This window comes from Mobula hypostoma, chromosome 14 (genome assembly GCF_963921235.1).
Source record: "Mobula hypostoma chromosome 14, sMobHyp1.1, whole genome shotgun sequence".
NCBI lineage: Eukaryota > Metazoa > Chordata > Chondrichthyes > Myliobatiformes > Myliobatidae > Mobula > Mobula hypostoma.
The window spans coordinates 75,780,557-75,806,764 of record NC_086110.1 but is presented as its reverse complement, the minus strand read 5'-3'; the positions used below and the strand labels follow the sequence as shown (position 1 = coordinate 75,806,764).

Genomic DNA, 26,208 nt, shown 5'->3' with positions numbered 1-26,208 from the left:
GATCACAGGAATGAAAAGGTTAACATATGAGGAGCATATGATGACCCTGTGCCTATATTTGCTGGAGTTTAAAAGAATGAAAGAGGTCTCATTAAAACCCGCCAAATATTGAAAGGCCTAGATATAGTGACATGGAGTGGACGTTTGCTATAGTGAGGGAATCAAGGACCAGAGGGCAAAACCTCAGAATAGAGGACCGTCCATTTAGAACAGAAATGAGGAATTTCTTTAGTCAGAGTTGCTAAATCAATCTGTGGAATTCATTGCCATAGACAGCTGTGGAGACCAAGTCATTGGGTATATTTAAAGTAGTGGTTGATAGGTTCTTGGTTAGCAGGGGTTTCAAAGGTTATGGGGAAAAGACAGAGAATGGGGTTGAGAAGGATAATAAATCAGCCATCATGGAATGGCAGAACAGACACGGGTCAAGTGGCTCAATTCTGCTCCGACGCCTCAGGGTCTGTATTTGGATGCAATTCTTCACAAAACGTAGTGGAAATCAGGAGGCCATGCCCCCACATTGCTGTCATTTGTAACTTTCAACACCTATAGAGTGTTTGTTGGTTTGAGGTTTGCAGAAACAGGGTCGGTAAATGGAGGCAAGATCCAGGTCATTCTCAACCTCTCTGACTATGGAATAAGCCTTTTCCTATTCTCATGTTGCACTGTGTGCCAACAGAGAGAACCTGTAGAACTGATGTTTGTTTTTACTCTCAAAGGCCACCTCGCGCTTACGTGAGAGGGGAAGTGATGGCAGCCTGGCCGGTCTTGAAGTTCAGCAATTGTTCTGTTCCCAGACCACGGCGATTCCTGAGCACCAGCTGAAGGATCTGAATGTGAAAATCGACAGTGCCCTGCAGGTGAGTGTAGTGGTGCAGGAAGTTGCCATGCTATGTAAAGGGGAATAATGTCAATGTTCCTCTGCCAACACTAGCAGGCATATGGTCGTCCTTTTCCTTCTTCTCATTAGCTATGTTCCCATCCCAGCATTTCAGAGTTAACAATCAAAATCAGGTGTAATATCACTGACATATGTTGTGAAATTGCATATTTTATGGCAGCAGTACAGTGCAATACATACAGTTGAAGTCAGAAAAATACATTTAGCCAAATACATTTAAACTCAGTTTTTCACAATTCCTGACATTTAATCCTAGAAAACATTCCCTGTCTTAGGTCAGTTAGGGTCATTATTTTAAGAATGTGAAATGTCAGAATAATAGTAGAGAGAGTGATTTATTTCAGCTTTTATTTATTTCATCACATTCCCAGTGGGTTAGAAGTTTACATACACTTTGTTAGTATTTGGTAGCGTTGCCTTTAAATTGTTTAACTTGGGTCAAATGTTTTGGGTAGCCTTCCACAAGTTTCTCACAGTAAGTTGCTGGAATTTCGTTCCATTCTTCCAGACAGAACTGGTGTAACTGAGTCAGGTTTGTAGGCCTCCTTGCTCGCACATGCTTTTTCAGTTCTGCCCACAAATTTTCTGTCAGATTGAGGTCGGGGCTTTGTGAAGGCCACTCCAATACCTTGACTTTGTTGTCCTTAAGCAATTTTGCCACAACTTTGGAGGTGTGCTTGAGGTCATTGTCCATTTGGAAGACCCATTTGCGACCGAGCTTTAACTTCCTGATGTCTTCAAGTCAAGCCAAGTTGCTTTTATTGTCATTTCAACCATAACTGCTGGTACAATACACAGTAAAAACGAAACAAGGATCCTCCAGGACCATGGTGCTACATGAAACAACACAAAACTACGTTAGACTTCAGGCTACATAAAGTGCACAAAACAGTGCAAGACAGTACAATAATTAATAAACAAAACAATAGGCACAGTAAAGGACAAATTACAATATAATAAATGATGTAAATGTAAACAATGTTTTAGCAGGAATTGAGAAAGAAAGAAGCAAAAATTGCAAAGGGAGTGGTGTTCAGTTGAGAGTGTGTGTTTTGTGTGTGTGTGTGTGTGTGTGTGTAGGTTGGTGTCAGACTAGACTCTGGGAATTGAGGAGTCGAATGGCTTGGGGGAAGAAACTGTTATACATTCGGGCCGTGAGAGCCCGAATGCTTTGGTACCTTTTGCCAGATGGCAGGAGGGAGAAGAGTTTGTATGAGGGGTGCGTGGGGTCCTTCACAATGCTGTTTGCTTTACGGATGCAGCATGTGGTGTAAATGTCTAATGGTGGGAAGAGAGACCCCAATGATCTTCTCAGCTGACCTCACTATCTGCTGCAGGGTCTTGCGATCCGAGACGGTGCAATTTCTGAACCAGGCAGTAATGCAGCCGCTCAGGATACTCTTGATACAACCTCTGTAGAATGTGGTGAGGATGGGGGGGTGGGAGATGGACTTTTTTCAGCCTTCGCAGAAAGTAGAGACCCTGCTGGGCTTTCTTTGCTATGGAGCTAGTGTTGAGGGACCAGGTGAGATTCTCCGCTAGGTGAACACCAAGAAATTTGGTGCTCTTAACGATCTCTACGGAGGAGTCATCGATGTTCAGCGGAGAGTGGTTGCCCTGTGCTCTCCTGAAGTCAACAACCATCTCTTGTTCACATTCAGAGACAGGTTGTTGGCTCTGCACCAGTCCGTTAGCCGCTGCACCTCCTCTCTGTATGCTGACTCATCGTTCTTGCTGATGAGACCCACCACGGTCGTGTCATCGGCGAACTTGATGATGTGGTTCGAGCTGTGTATTGCTGCACAGTCGTGGGTCAGCAGAGTGAACAGCAGTGGACTGAGCACACATCCCTGGGAGGCCCCCGTGCTCAGTGTGATGGTGTTAGAGATGTTGCTCCCGATCCGGACTGACTGAGGTCTCCCAGTCAGGAAGTCTAGAATCCAGTTGCAGAGGGAGGTGTTTAGACCCAGTAGGCTCAGCTTTCCAGTCAGTTTCTGAGGAATGATTGTGTTGAATGCTGAACTGATATCTATGTACAGCATTCGAACATGCGTGTCTTTTTTGTCCAGGTGGGTTAAGGCCAGGTGGAGGGTGATGGCAATGGCAATGGCATCGTCCGTTGAGCAGTTGGGATGATACGTGAATTGCAGGGGGTCCAGTGAGGGGGGCAGCAGGGTCTTGATGTGTCTCATGACTAGCCTCTTGAAACACTTCATGATGATGGATGTGAGTGCAACGGCAACGGGATGGTAGTTGTTGAGGTAGTACACTGAAGACTTCTTTGGCACGGGGACGATGGTGGCGGCCTTGAAGCATGTGGGAACGACGGCGCTGCTCAGGGAGATGTTGAAGATGTCAGTGAGAACATCTGCCAGCTTGTCTGCACATCCTCTAAGCACTCTGCCAGGAATATTGTCTGGCCCAGCAGCCTTCTGTGGGTGGACCCTGCATGGAGTTTTCCGCACATTGGCCATGGTAAGACACAGCACCTGGTCATTGGGAGGAGGAGTGGTCTTCCTCGCCGCCACGTCATTATCCGCCTTGAAACGAGTGTAGAAGTTGTTCAACGCATCTGGGAGGGAGGCATCACCAGCACAGGCAGGTGACGTCCTGTAGTTGGTGATGTCCTGAATGCCCTTCCACATGCGCCATGTGTCGCCGTTGTCCTGGAAATGGCTGTGGATTAACAGGGCGTGTACATGCTTTGCCTCTCTGATGGCCCGGGACAGTTTAGCCCTCGCTGTTGTTAGGGCAGCCTTGTCACATGCTCTGAAGGCGGAGTCTCGGGTCCTCAGCAGCGCACGCACATCCATGGCTTCTGGTTGGAGATGTTGAGATGCTGCTTCAATATATCCACATCATTTTCCTTCCTCATGATGCCATCTATTTTGTGAAGTGCACCAGTCCCTCCTGCAGCAAAGCACCCCCACAACATGATGCTGCCACCCCCATGCTTCACGGTTGGAATAGTGTTCTTTGGCTTGCAAGCCTCACCCTTTTTTCTCCAAACATAACGATGGTCATTATGGCCAAACTTTTCAATTTTTGTTTCATCAGACCAGAGGACATTTCTCTAAAAAGTAAGATCTTTATCCCCATGTGCACTGGCAAACTGTAGTCTGGCTTTTTTATGGCGGTTTTGGAGTAGTGGCTTCTTCCTTACTGAGCAGCCTTTCAGGTTATGTCGATCTAGATTGGGGGACCGCTTCGTCGAGCACCTCCGCTCTGTCTGCCACAACAGACAGGATCTTCCGGTTGCCACCCACTTCAGCTCTGCTTCACATTCCCATTCGGATATGTCCATACATTGCCTCCTCTACAGCCATGATGAGGCTAAACTCAGGTTAGACAATAGACAATAGGTGCAGGAGTAGGCCATTCGGCCCTTCGAGCCAGCACCGCCATTCATTGTGATAATGGCTGATCATCCACAATCAGTATCCAGTTCCTGCCTTATCCCCATAACCTTTGGGGTTGGAGGAGCAACACCTCATATACCGTCTGGGTAATCTCCAGCCTCTTGGTATGAACATTGAATTCTCCAACTTCCGGTAATTCCCTCCCCCCACCTTCTCCCATCCCTGTTTCACTCTGCCCCCCCCCCCCAGCTGCCTATCACCTCCCTCATGGTTCCGCCTCCTTCTACTACCCATTGTGCTTTCCCCATTCCTTCTTCACCTTTCCTGCCTATCCCCTCCCTGCTTCCCCTCCCCCACCCCTTATCTTTCCCCTTACTGGTTTTTCACCTGGAACCTACCAGCCTTCTCCTTCCCACCCTCCCCCCACCTTCTTTATAGGGCCTCTGCCCCTTCCCTCTTCAGTCCTGACGAAGGGTTCCGGCCCGAAACGTTTACTCATCGTTTCCACGGATGCTGTCCGACCTGCTGAGTTCCTCCAGCATGTTGTGAATGTTGATATAGGACTCGTTTTACTGTGGATATAGATACTTGTCTACCTATTTCCTCCAGCATCTTCTCAGGTCCTTTGCTGTTGTTCTGGGATTGATTTGCACTTTTCGCGCCAAAGTACATTCATCTCTAGGAGACAGCATGCGTCTCCTTCCTGAGCAGTATGACGGCTGTGTGGTCCCATGGTGTTTATACTTGCATACTATTGTTTGTACAGGTGAACATGGTACCTTTAGGCATTTGGAAATTGCTCCCAAGGATGAACCAGACTTTTGGAGGTCCACAATTTTTTTTTTGAGGTCTTGGCTGATTTCTTTTGATTTCGTTTGTAAACTTCTGACCCACTGGAATTGTGATATAGTCAATTAAACGTGAAATGTTGTTGTTCGTCCTTCGTAGTCGAAGATGACCATGGCTTCAAAGTCAAATGGGAGATTGGAGGCTGTGGGTCCGGAGGTGACTGATGAGGCCAATCCGGGCCCTGAAGGCTCGCCCACATGTGGGACACAAGTGGGTGGGTGCTGTCGTGGCAGTGGATGCTGCTCGGGCCTTGTGCACAGCACGCTTTCGTTGCGCCTCGATGATGCGCCTGACTTCAGCTGCACAGGCTCCTGTGGTGAAAAGTGAAATAATCTGTCTGTAAACAATTGTTAGAAAAATTACTTGTGTCGTGCACAAAGTAGATGTCCTCAACGTCTTGCCAAAACTATAGTTTGCTAATATGAAATCTGTGGAGTGGTTAAACGACGAGTTTTAATGACTTCAAATGTACATAAAAATACTATAAATTACAGTAAAAAATACAGTGGATTTCCTGCTAATTGGGACACAGCGGGACCAGCAAATTTCGGCCCAATTAAGCAACTTTGCTAATTAGCCAACGTTTCATGCAGATGGTTAAGAAGGTATAAAAAAAGACATTAATTTTAACAGAATAAAAAATTACATATTTAAGTGAAATACAGAACAGTGTATTGGTTCGTAATAGTTCTCAATGGAGGAATTTATCCAGTGTATGCTGCTGTGTTCTTTTTATTGATCGTAAACAATCAATATCTGCGCAGACGCCTAGTGCAGATAAAATGCTTTTGCTGATTGCATTCTCCAAATCTTCATTTTGTTTGTAACATTGTTGCTACCTTAATTCTTCATAGTTCCTAATTTGGTGAAATAGTGAAGTAATTTCATTTTCACTCCCAGCCATTTCTGTCATCTCCACGTCTGCATGCTTGAAATTGCAGCAAGCAAGACAGTTCTGAATTGTCTTATTGCTTATTTCTTGCCAACTATCTATGATAAAAAAAACTTGCTGTTTAAACACAATCTCGCAACTAATGCTATTTAAAAACTATCTGCTCTAAGCACCGTGTAGTGTCTAATGACCACACAAGTGCACATGGCTGACAGTCTTCCGACCCAAGAAAGCAGCATAGTATCCCTGGTTGTATTCTTGATTAGTTTTTGCTCTTTTAGAGTTGTCCCAAATAAGCAGTTGCCCTTATTAACTGATGACCCAATTAACTGGAATCCACTGTATATATATATATATAAAAAAAAATAAATTAAATTAGTAGTTGAAAAAAAGAGCAAAAATATTGAGGTGGGTATATGCTGTTACATACCTCATGGATATCTTATGACCATGATGTAATGTTTTTTTTGTTGGAGGCCACCTGATGTAATTTTTCCGCCAATATGAGGTCACATGATGACCTGTTCTCAACAGGTATATAAGAGGGAGACCCGAGTGATGCAGTTTAGTTTTCCAGCTAGAACGTTAGCCAGAGACTCCGCTCCGTTGCGTATTTTTTTTATGAAGCAGTTTCATTTTTAAAACGGAGTTTTATGTTCTATTGTAAGGTACAATAGTGCTGGACTGGCAGTTTACCCATTTCTGCCAGATTTGTTGATGTACCTTTTCAGTAGTATTAGAGAGTGATGACTTTATCGAAGTACAGGACCTGAAAGATTAAGAAAAGTTGGTATTGTTCGTCAGTTTAATAAAGGATCGACCTTACTGAGTCTTCGTTGAAGAAGTAGCGACCTGCATCGAAGATAACTCCTGCCAAAAGAGAAGGGTAGTTCATGCAGGAGTTTGCTCGCCAGAAGAAAGGTCAGTTGTTTTTAAGCCATTTATTTCCTTCATCGTGAATCCTTTGGACAGAACCAGCAGGAAAGTCGCGTCTATGAAGAAATCCTTCTCCAGAGAAGTCTCTCCTAATTGACTGTATAAATCACTTGGACTTTCGAATTTACCATTTTAAGAACTGTGTTTGACTTTACCGCTTTAAGAACTGTTTTCGCAATTATCGCTTGAAGAATGAGTACTGAGTGGCGGTTTGTGGAATGGCCGCATAGCGGCTAATTTCTGGTTAAGGTTTTTGTTTGTTTTTTTTTAATTGTTTATCAGTGTTTAATAAATGTTTGGATGTTTTTATATAACCTGACTCAATTGATATTCATTTTTGACGGTTACGTAACATAAATTGTGGGGGCTCGTCCGGGATTTTGTTCCAAATTTTGAGCTTAAGTGCTTGTTTAATTTCCATTCTGATTTGGAAAAGGGACACACCTGATTTTTTTTTTTTAGTTTGATTGGTATTCGGCAGCAATGAATATTGACGACTTTATGGCTTCACCAGACCCGGAGGAATTAGCAAATGTGAGAAAACCTGAGGTATCGGAGATTGCTAAAAGGTTAAACCTTAAAGGAATTACGAAGGGTACAACAGAGGCCTTAATTCAAAAAAACGCAACGGAGCGGAGTCTCTGGCTAGTGTTCCAGCTGGAAAACTAAACTGCGTCACTGGGGTCTCCCTTTTATATACCTGTTGAGAACAGGTCATCATGTGACCTCACATTGGTGGGAAAATTACATCAGGTGACCTCCAACATAAAAACCATTACATCATGGTCATAAGATATCCATGAGGTATGTAACAATGCAAATTCATTGTCTGTTCAGAAATCTGAAAACAAACATAGTGTGTGCCTCTCAGGATGAGGCTTTTCATTCTAGAATGAAGGAGGTGTCCTTTTTCAAAGAAAGGAGCTTCCCTTCCTCTACCGTCAACGCTGCCCTCAACCGCATCTCTTCCATTTCACGCATATCTGCTCTTACCTCATCCTCCCGCCAAGCTACCAGGGATAGGGTTCCTCTTGTGTTCTCCTACCACCTCACCAGCCTCCGTGTCCAGCACATAATTCTCTGAAACTTCTGCCATCTTCAAATAGATCCCACCACCAAACACATCTTTCCCTCCCTCCACCCCCCCCCACTTTCTGCTTTCTGCAGGGATCACTCCCTACTCAACTCCCTTGTCCATTCGTCCTCCCCAGTATTCTCCCTCCTGGCATTTATCCTTGCATGTGGAACAAGTGCTACACCTGCCCCTGCACCTCCTCCCTTACTAACATTCATTCAGGGCCCCAAACAGTCCTTCCAGGTGAGGCGACACTTCATCTGTGAGTCTGTTCGGGTTAATTACTGTGTTTGGTGCTCCTGGTGTAGCCTCTTGTATATCGGTGTGACCCAACATAGATTGGGAGACCGCTTCGCTGAGCATCTATGCACCCTCTACCAGAACAAGCAGGATCTCCCAGTGGCCACCCAGTTCCTATTTCCATTCCAATATGTTCATCCATAGCCTTCTCCACTGCCAGGATAAAGGCACACTTAGGTTGAAGGAGCAACAGTATTCTGTTTGGGTAGCGTCCAACCTGATGGCATGTACATTGATTTCTCAAACTTCCAGTAATGCCTCTCCCACCCCCTTCACTGTTTCCCATCCCCTTATCCCATTCTCATGTAATTTCATTGGCCGCCCATCGCCTCCCTCTGGTGCTCCTCTTCCCCCCTCCTTTTCTTTCTTCCATGGCCTTCTGTCTCTTTCACCAATCAACTTCCTGGCTCTTTGCTTCATCCTTCCCCCTCCAAGTTTCACCTATTGCCTGGCGTTTCTCTCTCCCTTCCCCACCTTTCAAATCTACTCAGCTTTTTTCTCCAGTCTGCCAAAGGGTTTCAGTCCGAAACGTCGACTACTTTTTTCCACAGATGCTCCACCCTCACCCCTCCCCCTCCCCTCCCCTCCCCTCCCCTAATATCCCTCCTCTCCCCCTCCTCTCCTATCCCCCCCACCTTACCCCTCCCCTCCCCTCTCCCCTGCCCCTCCCTCTCTCCGACCCTCCCCTCTCCCCTTGCCCCTTCCCTTCCCTCCATTCTTTCCACCCTCTCTCCCTTCTCCACCCTCCCTCCTTGCTCCCTCCACTCTCTCCTGTTCCCCTCTCTCCCTCTCCCTATCCTGCCTCCCTCTCCCTCTTCGCTCTCCCTCACCCCTCCCCGTGCCCCCTCCTGTTCCCCCTCCCCATGTCCCCCACTCCTCTCCCTTTTACCCACCTCCACCCCTTCCCTCCTCTCCCCTCTCCCTCCACTCCCCCTCTCTCACACACGTTTCCAACCACATTGCATCAGATGGTTTAATCTCTGCACTGAATTCTTTGATGCCAGCATTACAGAGAGTAGTTTTATTTGTGCAGTGATGTAGAGAATAGGATTTAGAATTGATTTATTATTGTCAGACTGAGATACAGTGAAAAGCTTGCCCTGCATTCAGTCCATACAGATCACAGGGGTGGTACAGAGGTCAGCTTAACGACTTACAGCACCAGAGATTGCGATTCAGTTTTTACTGTTGTCTGTAAAGAGTTTGTACATTCTCTGTGTGACTGCATGGGGTTTTCTCTGGGTGCTCTGGATTTCTCCAAAGACCAAATGGTCGGTAAGTTGTTGGCATGCTGTAATGATGCCGGAAGCATGGCGACATATACAGGCTGTCCCAGCACATCCTCAAACTGTGTTGACTTTGACGCAAATGACATATTTCACTGTATGTTTCACTTGACAGATAAAGCTAATCTAGTTTAATATTACACATTGCACTGAGGTAGACCAAAGTAAAACAGTGAAAGAGTGCAGAATAAAGACCGTAAGATTTAGGAGTGGAATTAGGCTGCTTAGCCCAACGAGTCTGCTCCACCATTTCATCATGGCTGATCCAGTTTCCCCCTCGGCTCCTATCTCCTGCCTTCTCCCTGTATCCCTTCATGCCCTGACTCATAAAGAATCTGTCAACCTCTGCCTTAAATATATCCAGTGCCTTGGCCTCCACAGCCACCTATGGCAATGAATTCCACAGATTTACCACTCTCTGGCTAAAGAAATTCCTCCTCATCTCTGTTTCTGAATGGGTGACCCTCACAACACACTAAGTGGAACAGCCACAGAGAAAGTGCAGTGCAGCTGGACAATAGGTGCAAGGTCATAACGAGGTAGTATTTGACAAAGTGCCACAACAGTGGTCTGGGAACAGAACGAGGGCCAATATTACTAGTGTGGGTTAGGTTTTGCTAGCCAACAGATTACAGATAAGTGGGTCACGAACACGTTGGTGGTGACTAACTCGAGCTTTAGGGAGGAGTGCTGCAGCCTCCACTGCTCATAATCTGTGTTGATCACGAGGGCTGCTGTAGCCACTTGCTGATGGTACAAAGGTAGGTGGGTTAGTGAATTGTGAGGAAGACGAAAGGACTCTGCAGAGGGATGTAGGTAGATTGAGTGAGTGGTTCAAATTTGACAGTTAGCATGTAATGAGGTAAGATGTGAGATTATCCACCTTCAGAATAAGAATGAGAAAGCAAGTTATTATTTGAACAGAGCAAGACCATAGCATGTTGTACTACGAAGGTAGCTGTGGACTCTTGCTTTACTTGATGCATATATATCAAATCATACAATGAAATGCATTATAAACATAAGAAATTCTGCCGGTGCCGGAAATCCAGCACAACACACGCAAAATGCTGGAGGAACTCAGCAGGTCAGGCAGCATCTATGGAGAGGAGTAAACAGTCGAAGTTTTAGACTAGAAAGGAAGAGGTCAGAAGCCAGAATTAGAAGATGGGGGGAGAGGAAGGAGGACAAGCTAGAAAGTGATAGGTGAAGCCAGGTGGGTGAAGGACAGGGGTGGATGAAGTAAGAAGCTGGGTGGAAAATGCAAAGGGCTGGAGAGGAAAGAACCTTATATGAGGGGAGAGTGGATCAGGGGAGGAAGGGAAGGAGGAGAGGCGCCAGATGCAGGTGATTGGAAGGCGAGGAAAATCGGAAGAGGTAAGAGGTGGCCAGACTTGGGAATTGAAGAAGAGAGAAGGAGAGGGAGGAAAAATTCTCCGGAATTTGGAGATAACAATGTTCATTCCATCAGGTTGGAGGCTACTCAGATGGAATATGAGGTTGAATGGGAGTGGGTTCCAACCTGAGAATAGCCTCATCATTGCAGTAGAGGAGGCCATGGATCAACTTATGGGAATGGGTCATTTGGGTCAACAATCAACATCGTCCAAGGTCTATGTTGTGCTGTTGACCCAAATGCTGGGAGCAGCTAGCAAGTATCACCATGCTTCTGGCACCAACATAGCATGTCCACAACTTACTAACCCTAACCTGTACGTCTTTGGGAAGAAACTGGAACACTGGAGGAAACCCAGCAGTCATGGGGAGAATGGCCAAACTCCTTACACACAAAGGCAGGAATTAAATCCGAATTGCTGGTGCTGGCGCTGAACTCCGATGCCCTGAGCTGTAATAGCATTGTGCTTACTGCTGCACACCGTGGTGTCCAAAGCTGCAGGAAATCCTGCTGAAGGGTGTCGGCCCGAAACCTCGACTGTACTCTTTTCCATGGATGCTGCCTAGCCTGCTAAGTTCCTCCAGCATTTTGTATGTGTTGCTTGGATTTCCAGCATCTGCAGATTTTCTCTTGTTTGGATTTGAGAGGTTGTAATGTTGGGAAAGTGTGGGGTTTCTGTTCTTAGAAAAGAAACAAAAAGTGAGCTGATAAAGATTGTGGATGGAATGGATGGAGTTAATACACAAAGAATGTCTCTGCTGGTGGGAAAACACAAAACCAGAGGCCATTAACATAAGAGAGAAATTGGCAAAGCTTTTTGCAAAGAATGAGTAGAATGTGGAACTTGCTGCCACAGGAAGTGGTTGAGATAAATAACTTCCAAGAGGGAACTGAGCATGTAGTCAAGAGAGCAGAGAATCAAATGAGAGAGGTGACGGGCTGTGAGGTGATAGGTGGGCTGGGGTGGACACTGAAAACAGCACTGACTAGTTGGGCCGCGGATCTACATCACTTCTGCCTCTTCACTTTTAGGGTCTGGGTGTTTTAGTAAATTTATTATCCAAGAACATATATGTCATCATATACTACCCTGAGATTCATTTTCTTCCAGGCATTTACAGGAAAGTAAAGAAATACAATAGAATTAATGAGAAACCGCAGATAACCAATGACTAGCAACAAATATGCAAAAGAAGATAAATTGTAATAATAAACAATAAAAAAAACAATTCTGAGAACATGGGGTGTAGGTCCATGAAAGTGAGTCCATAGGTTGTGGAATCAGTTCAGAGTTGAGCTGAGTGAAGTTATCTAACTGGTTGATGGTTATAGGGGAATAGCTCTTCCTGAACCTGGTGGTGTGGGACCTAAGGTTCCTGTACATCCTGTTCAATGGTGGTAGCAAGAAGATAGCCTGGCCTGGATGGAGGGGGTCCTTGATGGTGGATGCTGCTTTCTTGTGGCAGCCCTTCCTGTAAATGTGCTCAATGGTGGGGAGGGTGTTACCTCTGATGAACTGAGCAGCATCCATTTACTTTCTGTAGATGCTTCTGTTCCTGGACATTGGTGTTTTCATGCAACACACACAAAATGGTGGAGGAACTCAGCAGGCCAGGCAGCATCTATGGAAAAAAGTACAGTTGACCTTTTGGGAGGAAACCCTTGGTGCTTTCATATAAATTACATTTTTGGGGGTTTTCCTGGTTGTCTGATTGATCCATAGCTGCTCACCTGCTCACTTGTTGTCTTACAGGCTTACAAAGTGGCTTTGGAAAGCCTGGGTCACTGTGAATACGCCATGAAGGCTGGATTCCACCTAAACCCAAAAGCCATTGAGGCTTCATTACAGGTAAGTGCAAATTCCAGTCCCCTGACAGGTATTTCTTGGGTGATGGGCTGAAGTTGGCAGAACAAGTCCCAAGCATGGGAAGAAAAGATTGATGCAATTTGAGCCCAAGAGTCAATTAACTTGAATTTGACTGTCAGGGAACTTTGCTCCAGTCAGACCTCTAGAGGTGACAAGAGAGAGCTGCACCCTTAACAGCATGTTATTGGAAATAGTTTAGTATTGTCAGACCTACCGAGGTACAGTGGAAAACTTTGTGTTGCTGCCATCCATAAAGATCAATTCATTACAACGGTGCATTGAGGCAGTACAAGGAAAAACAATAACAGATACAGAGCAACACACACAAAATGCTGGAGGAACTCAGCAGGCCAAGCAGCATGTATGGAAAAAAGTACAGTTAATGTTTTGGGCTGAATCCCTTCAGCAGGACAGATGCAGAATTAAGTGTTGCAGTTACAGAGAAAATACAGTCAGACAATAAGGTGCAAGCCCGTAATGAGATATATCGTGAGCCAAAAGTCCATCTTTATCATACAAGAGGTCTGTTCAATTGTCTTATAAAGCACTAGTCTTAATAACATTAAACTGTTAGTCCTGAAGAAGGGTCTTGGTCCAAGATATCTGTTTGTTCATTTCCATAGATGCTGTCTGAACTGCTGAGTTCGTCCAGCATTTTGTGTTTTGCTTTGGATTTCCGGCACCTACTGAATTTCTTGTGTTTAGTCTTATGATATAACAAGTTGTCCTTGAGTCTGGCGGTATGCGTTCTCCCGTTTTTGTATTTTCTGGAACTCCCTCCCTAACAGCATTGTTGGTGGAATACCTCTAGGGCTGCAACGGTTCATGAGGAGGCTTACCACCACCTTTTTAAGGGCACCTAGAGAGGGCGCCGTGGGAGCGTAGCTGCTAGCATGACACTATTAAAGCTCGGGGAGTTCTGGAGTTTGGAGTTCAATTTCAACGCCGTCTTTAAGGAGTTTGTATGCCCTCCTCATGGAATGCGTGGGGTTCTTCTAGGTGCTGTGGTTTCCTCCCACAGTCCAAATACGTAATTGGTCATTACAAATTGTCCTGTGATTAGGCTAGGGTTCAATCAGTGGGTTGCTGGGCAGCATGGCACGCTGTATCTGTAAATACATAAATTAAACACCTTCTGAAAATTCAAGTACATCAACAGCTTCCCTTCTATCGATTCTGGCAGTTACATCCTGACAGAACTCAAGCAAATTTGTCAAATATGATTTATCTTTAATGAAATCATGTTGAGTTAATTTGATAACATTGAACTTCATGGCTGTCTACTGCTTCTTTAAGTACAGTCTGGCCGATATTTACGGAAGCCAGTCATTTAGTGAAACTTAATGTAACTAATATGTTAAACTGGAGATTCTGTAGATGCTGGAAATTTGAGTAACGCACACAAAATACTGGAGCAACCCCTCCTCCTTCCCTTTCTTCTGTAGTCCACTGCCCCCTCCTATTATATAGTACTGCGCAAGAGCCTTAGCAACCAAGATATGTATATATGTGCCTAACGTTTTTGCACAGTACTATATTTCTTCTTATTTTTACTTACTTATTTGGAGATACAGCACAGAACAGGCCCTTCTAGCCCAACAAGCCATATTACCCAGCAAATTAACCTATCTAACACTAGCCTAATCACAGGATAATTTGCAGTGACCAATTAACCTACTAACCAGTACATCTTTGGACTGTGGGAGGAAACCCACACACTCATGGAGAGGACATAGTAGCTCCTTACATATAATATCAAAATTGAACTCCAATGGCTTGAGCTGTAATAGTGCCACGCTAACCACTATGCTACCGTGGCAGCCCTCCACTGGCTCTTCCTTTGCCCTTTACCTCTTTCTCCTGTAACTTCCAGCTTCTCATTTCACCCACTTCCCCCACCTACTCACCTGGTCTCACTATCACCTGCCAGCTTGTACACCTCCCTTCCCCCCACCTTCTTATTCTGGCTTCTTCCCCGCTTCCAGCCCTGAAGGAGGGTCTCAGTCTAAAATGTGGACTGTTTATTCCCCTCCATAGATGCTGCCTGAGTTGCTGAGTTTCTCCAGCACTAGTGTGTGCAACTAATATAGTATCTTCCCTGCCACAAATATTATTAATTGGTCTCTAGTTTTACTGGGTGACAGGGTAGAGATATGTCTCTATCAAAGGAGGTGTAAGGCACTCCTTCTCTCTGATAGCCTGCTGCTCACCCTTTGGCAAGGTGTAGCACTTGCTAACCCCTCGATCAGGGTCACATGAAGGTATGGGAGCAGGTGGTGGATGGTCGTATGAGCAGCTGGTGCATATCGCAAGTCCTGGTTATGTGACTACTAACTCCAGGCAATCTCTGAAGAGTATTGATAGTATCTAGGGTTGCCTATCTTGTTAAGACACTGCCGAGAAGAAGACAATGGACAGACCATGATCGTCCACATTGTATGACACGACACATGATGATAGTTTAATGCTTTTTGTCTCCCTTTTTTGAACATGGCTCAACTTTGTAGGAGAAATAGGGGTCCAAAAGATAAACTTCCTAGAGTTACTGTTCTGTGTAATTCTATCACAGAATCAAGCATAAATAGTGAGGAGAAGAAGAATGAATAACGAGCTAGTGTTCATGGACTGTTCATAAATCTGATGGTGGAGGGGAAGGATCTGTTCCTAAATCACTGAGTGTGGGTCGTTAGGCTGCTGTACCTCCTCCCTGATGGCTGTAACGAAAAGAAGGCACGCCCCAGATGGTGAGGTTCCTCACTGGTGGATGCCACTGCCTTGAGGCACCATCTCTTGAAGGTGAGGAGGGTTGAGCCAGTGATAGAGCTGGCAGAGCCTGCAGTCCTCTGCGGCCTCTTTGATGCTGTACGTGGAGTCTCTAGACCAGGTGGTGATGCAACTTTTCAGAATACTCTCTACCATAGAAATTTGCCAGAGTGTCTGGTGACAGACAAAATCTCCTCAAAAATGTAGAGCCTTCTTTGTGATTACACCAATTTGTTATAATTGCCTAAAATGGGGTAGCAATCTTGGGTTTTGGATTGGGGTCTGGGAGACTTTAAAACATATCTAGTGCTAAAGAAGTTGGCTTTGAGTTCTTGTCACCTTGTGTCTTGTGTCTTCCCAGGGCTGCTGCAACGAGGCTGAGGTGAAGCAAGCAGGAAGGAGACAGTATCCTGCCCAGCCATTACAGTGTGAACTCCCCACTGTGCCTGTGCAGATCGGACCCCACTTCCTCAAGGGGGTCTCCTTTGGCGAGTCCGGAGCCGAGAATCTGAAGCTGAAGATGGTAGCTAATTCCTTAAAGATTAGATTTATTATACTAAAAGATTAGGTTTATTTGTCACATGTACATCCAAACACACAGTGAAATACACCATTTGTATTAATGACCAATGCAATCTGAGGATGTGTTGGGGGCAGCCCACAAGTGCCCACACTTACTTACCATAACCGGTACGTCTTTGGAATGTGGGAGGAAACTGGAGCACCTGGAAGAATTCCTCGTGGTCACAACTCCTTACAGGCAGCAGCGGGAATTGAACCCCGATCGCCAGTGCTGTGAAGTGTTGAACCATCCACTGTGTTACCATACCCGATTCTGTTAAAGATCTGGAATGTTCTTTATTCTGCAGTAGGACTCTAACATGTCTCAATGCAGCAGTGCATCCTGAGTTAATACCAGTACTTGTGATCTCCAGAGGTGGTGAAGAGTTTAGCATTTGATTTGTGGTTACAGAGTGATGGTGTTGAGCAGGATATTGCATTACAATGTACACTACAATAACTTTCTGCTCTATCAACGCCACCAACCTTTATGTCATCTGCAAACTTACTAACCCACCCTTCCCCTTCCTCATCCAGAACATTTACAAGAATCACAAGGGTTTACAAGAGTTCCTAGAACAGATTCCTACAAAACGCCACTAGTCACTGATCTCCAGGCAGAATACGCTCCACCAACTACCACCCTCTGCCTTTTATGGTGACCAAGTGTACCAAACCAAATGTATATGAGGCAGTTTTACTTATTTTGGGTAGTGTCTTGTAAATGTCTGAGCCCAAAGTCCATGAGATTACAGAGTCCTGAGATTTGCTTCCTGACAGTGACCTCTCTTGGGAAATATGCTGAGATGATGACTTCTGAATTCCAGTGATGGAGGAAGGAAGGAGAAATCAGTGGCAGTTGGGGTGGGGGTGGGGATTAAAGAGCCAAAAGTAGTAAGAGTAATTTACTTTTTTTTTTAAAGAGTAAGTTCAGTCTTCTGGAATTCACTGGAAGCAAATTCAGTATCTCCAAAAGGGAGGAACACACAGAAAATGCTGGAGGAACTCAGCAGGCCAGGCAGCATCCATGGAAAAAAGTATGGTCGATGTTTCAGGCCTCCCCCCACTGTACCAGAGTATGTTGTCTAGTTCCACGTGTTCTGACTGGTTTCCAACTCTGTCAGTTATGTAGTTTTTAAAAGCGGGTTTGTATAAATGTGCTATTCAGGGACCTGTTTGTGGCTTAAGGTGCCTTGAGAGCTTCGGAAGTCTGGGTGCATTGCTTGGATTTCCAGCATCTGCAGATTTTCTCTTGTTTGTAATTCCAAAAGGGAATTGGATAAATAAAGGGAATAAGGAAAATCTACAGGCAGGAGAATGCTGGGCGGCAGAGTAACATAGCAGTTAGCATAACACTTTTGTATGTTCTCCCCTTGACCACATGGGTTTCCTCGGGGAGCTCCAATTTCCTCCAACATTGCGAAGATATACGGGTTAGGGTTAGTAAGTTGTGGGCATGCTGTGGAGGTGCTGGAAGCCTGGCAACATTTGCGTGCTGATCCTCGAACTGTTTTTGGTCGTTGATGCAAACAGCACATTTTACTGTGTGTTTCACTGTACATGTGACAAGTAAAGCTAATCTGATCCCTCTGATCAGCTCCTTTGGAAAGCTGGCATGGACACTGAATATCCACCTTTAATGTTCAGAGAACAAAGGGTTTGTGTGGAACGGGTCCTGCTTAGTTGGAGCTGGACCAACCGCAGAGGGATTAAAATGGAAAATATCAGTTTAAAATGGAGTGATTTCCCTGTGAGAGCATGTGAAGGAAAATTCTGGGGAGCGACAGTGTAATTGAATGGAACAAGGATGAATTACTGATGGTGCTCGACAGATCCTGGGGACATTTGAGGCCATCCTTGGATTGCTTGTGATTATTGGTGACCACAGTTCTTGGAGAAAACCCTTGTGATCAAGGGGAGAATGTATAAACTCCTTACAGACAGTGGTGGGAATTGAACCCTGATCACTGGCGCTGTAAAGCACGACGCTGACCACTACGTTACCATACCACCCCACTGTGCTACCATGCCCCCTGAGAGCACTGGAAGGCTGATGTATTACATAAGCTACATACTGAAGGAGCCAAATTGTGTTTGTGTTGCTTAATCCAAGGTGAGAGTGGATATACAGCACAAAAACACAGGAGGCAGCTAAGCATGAGTGTGTGTGATAATAAGACCTTTAGACATAGGAGCAGAATTAGCCCATTCAACCCACTGAGTCTTCTCTGCCATTCAGTCATGGCTGATTTATTATCTTTCTCAACCCCATTCTCCTGTCTTCTCCCCGTAATCAAGAACCTATCAACCTCTGCTTTAAATATACTCTATGTCTTGGCCTCCACAGCCGTCTGTGGCAATGAATTCCACAGATTCACCTCCCTCCAACTAAAGGAAATCCTCCTCATCTCTGTTGTACATGGACATCCCTCTATTCTGAGGCTGTGCCCTCCAATCCTTGACTACCCACTATAGGAAACATCCTCTCCACTTCCACTCTATCTAGGTCTTTGAATATTCGATATGTTACAGTGAGACTCCCCCCTTCATTCTTCGAATCTCCAGTGAGTACAGGCCTAGAGCCATCAAACACTCTTCATATGTTAACCCTTTCATTCTTGAAATCATTCTTGTGAACGTCCTTTGGACAAAGGATGTAGTGCTTTCTCGGCATATATGACGAATAAACTCTTCTCGGGCTTCCTGCCGGGTGCATGTATCAATTTCAATTGATGTTTCACTGACAGACTCCGCCATCTTCATCAGGGATGATGCCTGGACATGTTTAGTCTGATGGTATTTATAACCCTGTTGTCTGTCCCCCCGATTAGTTAGTCCTCGTCCAATCAAGTTTCCATTGTTCCACCTTGTTTACAATCAAATTCCAGTTAGAGCGAGACCTTCATCTTTGTTAAAATTCTTTTCCTATAGTTTTATTTCAATGGCTTCCTTCACCAGGCGGTGCCAAAAGCCAGTGGTGCAGCACAGTAGTTTTGTGCCAACAGGGGTATAAATATCACCAGACTGGACATACCCAGGCATCATCCCTGACAAAGATGGCAGAGCTTGTCATCGAAATGTTGGTACCCATCTGGAAGCCCGAAAAGAGTTTCGTTAGAATTCGTTAGAATAGTACAGCACAGTACAGGCCCTTCGGCCCACAATGTTGTGCCGACCCTCAAACTCTGCCTCCCATATAAGCCCTACCTTAAATTCCTCCATATACCTGTCTAGTAGTCTCTTAAACTTCACAAGTGTATCTGCCTCCACCACTGACTCAGGCAGTGCATTCCACGCACCAACCACTCTCTGAGTAAAAAACCTTCCTCTAATATCCCCCTTGAACTTCCCACCCCTTACCTTAAAGCCATGTCCTCTTGTATTGAGCAGTGGTGCCCTGGGGAAGAGGCGCTAGCTATCCTCTTATTATCTTGTACACCTCTATCATGTCTCCTCTCATCCTCCTTCTCTCCACAAAGTAAAGCCCTTAATCTCTGATCATAATGCATACTTTCCAAACCAGGCTCCTCTGTACCCTTTCCAATGCTTCCACATCCTTCCTATAGTGAGGCGACCAGAACTGGACACAGTACTCCAAGTGTGGCCTAACCAGAGTTCTATAGAGCTGCATCATTACATCGCGACTCTTAAACTCTATCTGTCGACTTATGAAAGCTAACACCCCATAAGCTTTCTTAACTACCCCATCCACCTGTGAGGCAACTTTCAGGGATCTGTGGACACGTACCCCGAGATCCCTCTGCTCCTCCACACTACCAAGTATCCTGCCATTTACTTTGTACTCTGCCTTGGAGTTTGTCCTTCCATAGTGTACTACCTCACACTTCTCCGGATTGAAATCCATCTGCCACTTCTCAGCCCACTTTTGCATCCTATCAATACCTCTCTGCAATCTTTGACAATCCTGTACACTATCTTCAACACCACCAACCTTTGTGTCGTCTGCAAACTTGCCAACCCACCCTTCTACCCCCGCATTCAGGTTGTTAATAAAAATCATGAAAAGTAGAGGTCCCAGAACAGATCCTTGTGGGACACCACTACTCACAATCCTCCAATCTGAATGTACTCCCTCCACCACCACCCTCTGCCTTCTGCAGGCAAGCCAATTCTGAATCCACCTGGCCAAACTTCCTTGGATCCCATGCCTTCTAACTTTCTGAATAAGCCTACTGTGTGGAACCTTGTCAAATGCCTTACTAAAATCCATATAGATCACATCCACTGCCCTACCCTCATCTATATGCCTGGTCACCTCCTCAAAGAACTCTATCAGGCTCGTTAGACATGATCTGCCCTTCACAAAGCCATGCTGACTGTCCCTGATCAGACGATGATTCTCTAAATGCCTATAGATCCTATCTCTAAGAATCTTTTCCAACAGCTTTCCCACTACAGACGTAAGGCTCACTGGTCTATAATTACCCGGACTATCCCTACTACCTTTTTTGAACAAGGGGACAACATTCGCCTCCCTCCAATCCTCCGGTACCATTCCCATGGACAACGAGGACGTAAAGATCCTAGCCAGAGGCTCAGCAATCTCTTCTCTCGCCTCATAGAGCAGCCTGGGGAATATTCCGTCAGGCCCCGGGGACTTATCTGTCCTAATGTATTTTAACAACTCCAACACCTCCTCTCCCTTAATATCAACATGCTCCAGAACATCAACCTCACTCATACTGTCCTTACCATCATCAAGTTCCCTCTCATTGGTGAATACCGAAGAGAAGTATTCATTGAGGACCTCTCTCACTTCCACGGCCTCCAGGAACATCTTCCCACTTTTATCTCTAATCCGTCCTACCTTCACTCCTGTCATCCTTTTTTTCTTCACATAATTGAAGAATGCCTTGGTGTTTTCCTTTACCCTACTCGCCAAGGCCTTCTCATGCCCCCTTCTTGCTCTTCTCAGCCCCTTCTTAAGCTCCTTTCTTGCTTCCCTATATTCCTCAATAGACCCATCTGATCCTTGCTTCCTTTTTAGATCTTTTTATTAATTTTTCAAAATTATAAACTCAATAACAAAGTTGGTACAAAGAGATTGGAAAAATGTTCATCAGCATATATAAAATGAATTTTAAGTAACATAGATATAAAAGACTTCCAAACTCATAATGAGATTAAACATTAAAAAAGAAACAAAAAGAAAAAAATATATATAAACAAAAAAAAACCCAAAAGAAAAAGAGAAAAAAAAACAAAACAGGGCTAGACCAACAGCTTGTATCAGACACGTTCAATAATGTCGTTAACTCCGCTCCTCTCATCATATAATTTAAGTTCAGAAAAAGGTTTCGGAAAGGTCAGATTACATCATATGAAAATGTTGCATAAAAGGTTTCCAAGTTTCTTCAAATTTAACCGAAGGGTCAAAAATATCACTTCTAATTTATTCTAAATTTAAACTTAATATGGTTTGAGAAAACCATTGGAATGTAGTTGAAGGATTAATTTCCTTCCAGTTCAACAAAATAGATCTTCTCGCCATTAAAGTAACAAAAGCTATCATTCGACAGGCTGAAGAAGACAAAGATCTATGTTCTACCATTGGCAATCCAAAGATTGCCGTAATAGGATGGGGTTTTAAATCGAAGCATAGAACTGTTGAAATAATATCAAAAATGTCTTTCCAGTATTTTTCCAAAAGAGGACAGGACCAAAACATATGAGTTAAAGAAGCCACTTCAGAATGACATCTATCACAAGTAGGGTTTATATGGGAATAAAAACGAGCTAATTTATTTTTGGACATATGAGCTCTATGTACTACTTTAAATTGTATTAAAGTATGTTTAGCACATATAGAAGAAGTACTAACTAAATGAAAAATTTTATCCCATTTCTCTGTAGGTAGGGAAAGTTGAAGTTCCTTTCCCATTCATTTTTAATTTTATCAGATATATCTGGCTGTAATTTCATAATTATATCATAAATTATTGCTATTAATCCCTTCTGCAAAGGATTAAAACCTAAAATTTTATCAAGAGTGCCAGAAGGATTGGAAGTCGGAAAGGTAGGCAATGTAATATTTAAAAAATTTCTTATTTGTAAGTATCTAAAAAAATGGATCTAGGCAAATCAAATATCTCAGATAACTGCTCAAAAGACATAAAGCAGTTATCCAAAAATAAATCACGAAAACATGCCTTTCGTTTTCCATATTAAAAAGGCTTGGTCCATTACCGAAGGTTGGAAAAAAAAATTAGATATAATAGGACTTGATAACATAAATTCATTCAGGCCAAAAAATTTACGAAATTGAAACCGTATTCGCAATGTATGTTTAACTATAGGGTTGAAAATTTGTTTATTCAATTTAGATAGTGCAAAAGGCAATGAAGTTCCTAAAATGGAGGCTAAAGAAAACCCTTGTACAGAATGGCCTTCAAGGTTTACCCAACATGGGCTTGGAGTTATATTCCAGTCTTGTGTCCAAAATATTAAGTATCGGATATTAATTGCCCAGTAGTAAAATCTTAGGACAGGCAATGCCAAACCACCCTCTTTCTTAGATTTCTGTAAGTATTTTTTACTTTATCTGGGATTTCTATTTTGCCATATATAAGAAGAAATTTTAGAGTCAATAATATCAAAAAAAGATTTAGGAATAAAAATCATTATCGCTTGAAATAAATATAAAAATTTGGGTAAAATAATCATTTTAAAAGCATTAATATGGCCAATCAATGATAGAGACAAAGGGGACCATTTAATAATCAGTTGTTTAACCTGATTAATTAATGGTAAAAGGTTGAAATTGAATAGATCCTTATGTCTCTTAGTAATTTTAACTCCCAAATAAGTAAAATAATCAGTAATCAGTCTAAATGGAGAATTTCTATAAATAGGAACCTGCATATTTAATGGAAAGAGTTCACTCTTATAGGTTCAGTTTATAACCAGAAAAGCTACTAAACTGAGCAAGCAAAGTTAATACTGCCGGAATAGATTTTCCTGTGTTAGAAATATATAATAGTAGATCATCTGCATATAGTGATAATTTGTGAGTCTCATTTCCACGAGTAACACCAAATATATTAGGGGAGTCACGAATGGCAATAGCTAGCGGTTCCAAAGCAATATCAAATAGTACTGGACTAAGAGGGCAACCCTGCCTAGTACCATGGAATAAATGAAAGAAAGGGGATCTTTGATTGTTAGTAAATACCGAGGCCAAAGGGGTAAAATATATCAGTTTAATCCAGGAAATGAATATCGGACTAAAATTAAATTTCTCAAGGGTATTGAGTAAATATACCCATTCAACTCTATCAAAAGCTTTTTCAGCATCCAATTAACTGACACTCTGGAATTTTGGGTGAAGGCGTGTAAACGATATTCATTAATCTCCTAATATTAAAAAAGGAGTAACGATTTTTGATAAATCCAGTTTGATCAGCAGAAATAATTTGGGGTAATACATTCTCCAATTTCGTTGCCAATATTTTAGAAAAAATCTTAGAATCGACATTCAGCAGAGATATAGGCCTATAAGATGCACATTCAGTAGGATCCTTTTTTAAGAATTAGGGAAATAGAAGCTCGATAGAAAGATTGTGGTAATATTCCTATTGAAACTGCATCCCTAAAAACACTACATAGCCAAGGATGATCCTTGCTTCCTAAACCTCATGTATGCTGCCTTCTTCCACCTGACTAGATTTTCCACCTCACTTGTCACCCATGGTTGCATCACCCTACCATTCTTTATCTTCCTCACCGGGACAAATTTATCCCTAACATCCCGCAAGAGATCTCTAAACATCGACCACATGTCCATAGTACATTTCCCTGCAAAAAGATCATCCCAATTTACACCTGCAAGTTCTAGCCTTATAGCCTCATAATTTGCCTTTCCCCAATTAAGAATGTTCCTGTCCTCTCTGATTCTATCCTTTTCCATGATAATGCTAAAGGCCAGGGAGCGGTGGTCACTGTCCCCCAGATGCTCACCCACTGAGAGATCTGTGAACTGACCCAGTTCATTACCTAGTACTAGATCTAATATGGCATTCCCCTTGGTCGGCCTGTCCACATACTGTGACAGGAATCCGTCCTGGACACACTTAACAAACTCTGCCCCATCTAAGCCCTTGGAACTAATCAGGTGCCAATCAATATTAGGGAAGTTAAAGTCACCCATGATAACAACTCTGTTATTTTTGCATCTTTCCAAAATCTGCCTCCCAATCTGCTCCTCTGTTTCTCTGCTGCTACCAGGGGGCCTATAGACTACCCCCAATAGAGTAACTGCTCCCTTCCTGTTCCTGACTTCCACCCATATTGACTCAAAAGAGGATCCTGCTACATTACTCACCCTTTCTGTAGCTGTAATAGTATCCCTGACCAGTAATGCCACCCCTCCTCCCCTTTTTCCGCCCTCTCTATCCCTTTTAAAGCACTGAAATCCAGGAATATTGAGAATCCATTCCTGCCCTGGTGCCAGCCAAGTCTCTGTAATGGTCACTACATCATAATTCCATGTATGTATCCAAGCTCTCAGTTCATCACCTTTGTTCCTGATGCTTCTTGCATTGAGGTACACACATTTCAGCCCTTCTACCTTACTGTCTTTACGCCGTTAATTCTGCTTCTCTTTCCTCAAAGCCTTTCTGTATGTTAGATCTGGCTTTACTCCATGCACTTCTTTCACTGCTCTATCGCTCTGGGTCCCATCCCCCTCGCAAATTAGTTTAAACCCTCCCGAACAATGCTAACAAACCTACCTGCAAGGATATTGCTCCCCCTCAAGTTCAGGTGCAACCCATCCAATCTGTTCAGGTCCCACCTTCCCCAGAAGAGATCCCAATGATCTAAAAATCTAAAACCCTGCTCCCTGCACCAACTCCTCAGCCACGCATTCAACTGCCATCTCCTCCAATTCTTACCATCACTGTCACGTCGCACTGGCAGCAATGCTGAGAACGCCATCCTTGAGGTCCTGTTCTTCAGCCTTCTGCCTAGTTCCCGAAACTCACACTTCAGGACCTCATCCCTCTTCCTGCCTATGTCGTTGGTCCCACTCGTACCAGGATGTCGCGCACCCGGTCAGAGACATCCCCAACCCTTGCACCCGGGAGGCAACAAACCACGCGGGTGTCCTTCTCACGTCCACAAAATCTCCTGTCTGCTCCCCTGACTATAGAGTCTCCAATAACGACAGCTCTCCTCTTCTCCGTCCCGCCCTTCTGCACCACAGGGTCAGACTCAGTGCCGGAGGCCCTGCCACTGTGGCTCACACCTGGTCGGTTGTCCCCGCCAGCAGTATCCAGGACGGTAAACTTATTATTCAGGGGAATGGCTACAGGGGTGCTCTGCACTACCTGTCTGCTCACCTTCGCTTTCCCCCCTCTGCCTGTCACCCAATGACCTGCTACCGACAGCCTAGGTGTGACTACCTCCCTGTAGCTCTCATCTATGACTGCCTCATTCTCCCTTATGAGTCGAAGGTCATCTAGCTGCTACTCCAGATTCCTTACACAGTCTTCCAGATCGCCCAGCCGTATGCACTTCTGGCAGATGTGACTCTGCAGGAGAGGGGAGTTCCCCCAAGACTGCCACATCTCACATGAGAGGCATATCACTGTCTTAGGAGACATTGTAAAAACTAACTGTGAGCTATCTTGTCCTCTGCCTCTTCTCGTCGAAGCCTCTCGAGTCAAAGCCTCAAAGCTCCACTGCTTCACTGGCCCACTCACGCACTGGCCGCTTCGCTTGAGCTATCCCTCTATTTATCTGTTTGAGCTTTTCAAAATGTTTGGTCACCTGACCTCGACTGCCCAATCAGCTGCTTTCTGCTGAGTCTGAGCTATTCAAATCTTGATTGTCTAATCAACGGCTTTCTGCTGATCTATTCAAATCTTGATTGACTTGATTGCACAGACCAACTGCCAAAACTGCCAGAATCTCTCGAGTCAAAGCTCCACTCCTTCACTGGCCCACTCACGCACTGGCCGCTTTCCACCTTTGGACACTCTCCAATGCCAGCACATCTTTTCT

The 26,208-nt window shown here is 44.2% G+C and overlaps 1 protein-coding gene across 3 annotated transcripts in view; it reads left to right on the top strand.

Moving 5' to 3' along the window:
• LOC134356359 (granule associated Rac and RHOG effector protein 1-like) overlaps window positions 1-26,208 on the top strand; it is a 249,049-nt gene that overhangs the window by 190,726 nt on the left and 32,115 nt on the right. For all 3 annotated transcript variants that reach the window (XM_063067262.1, XM_063067259.1, XM_063067260.1), the window contains 3 exons: window positions 720-860; window positions 12,748-12,843; window positions 15,986-16,147. In XM_063067262.1, the coding sequence (XP_062923332.1) occupies window positions 720-860; window positions 12,748-12,843; window positions 15,986-16,147 (399 nt within the window). The remainder of the gene's footprint in view (window positions 1-719; window positions 861-12,747; window positions 12,844-15,985; window positions 16,148-26,208) is intronic.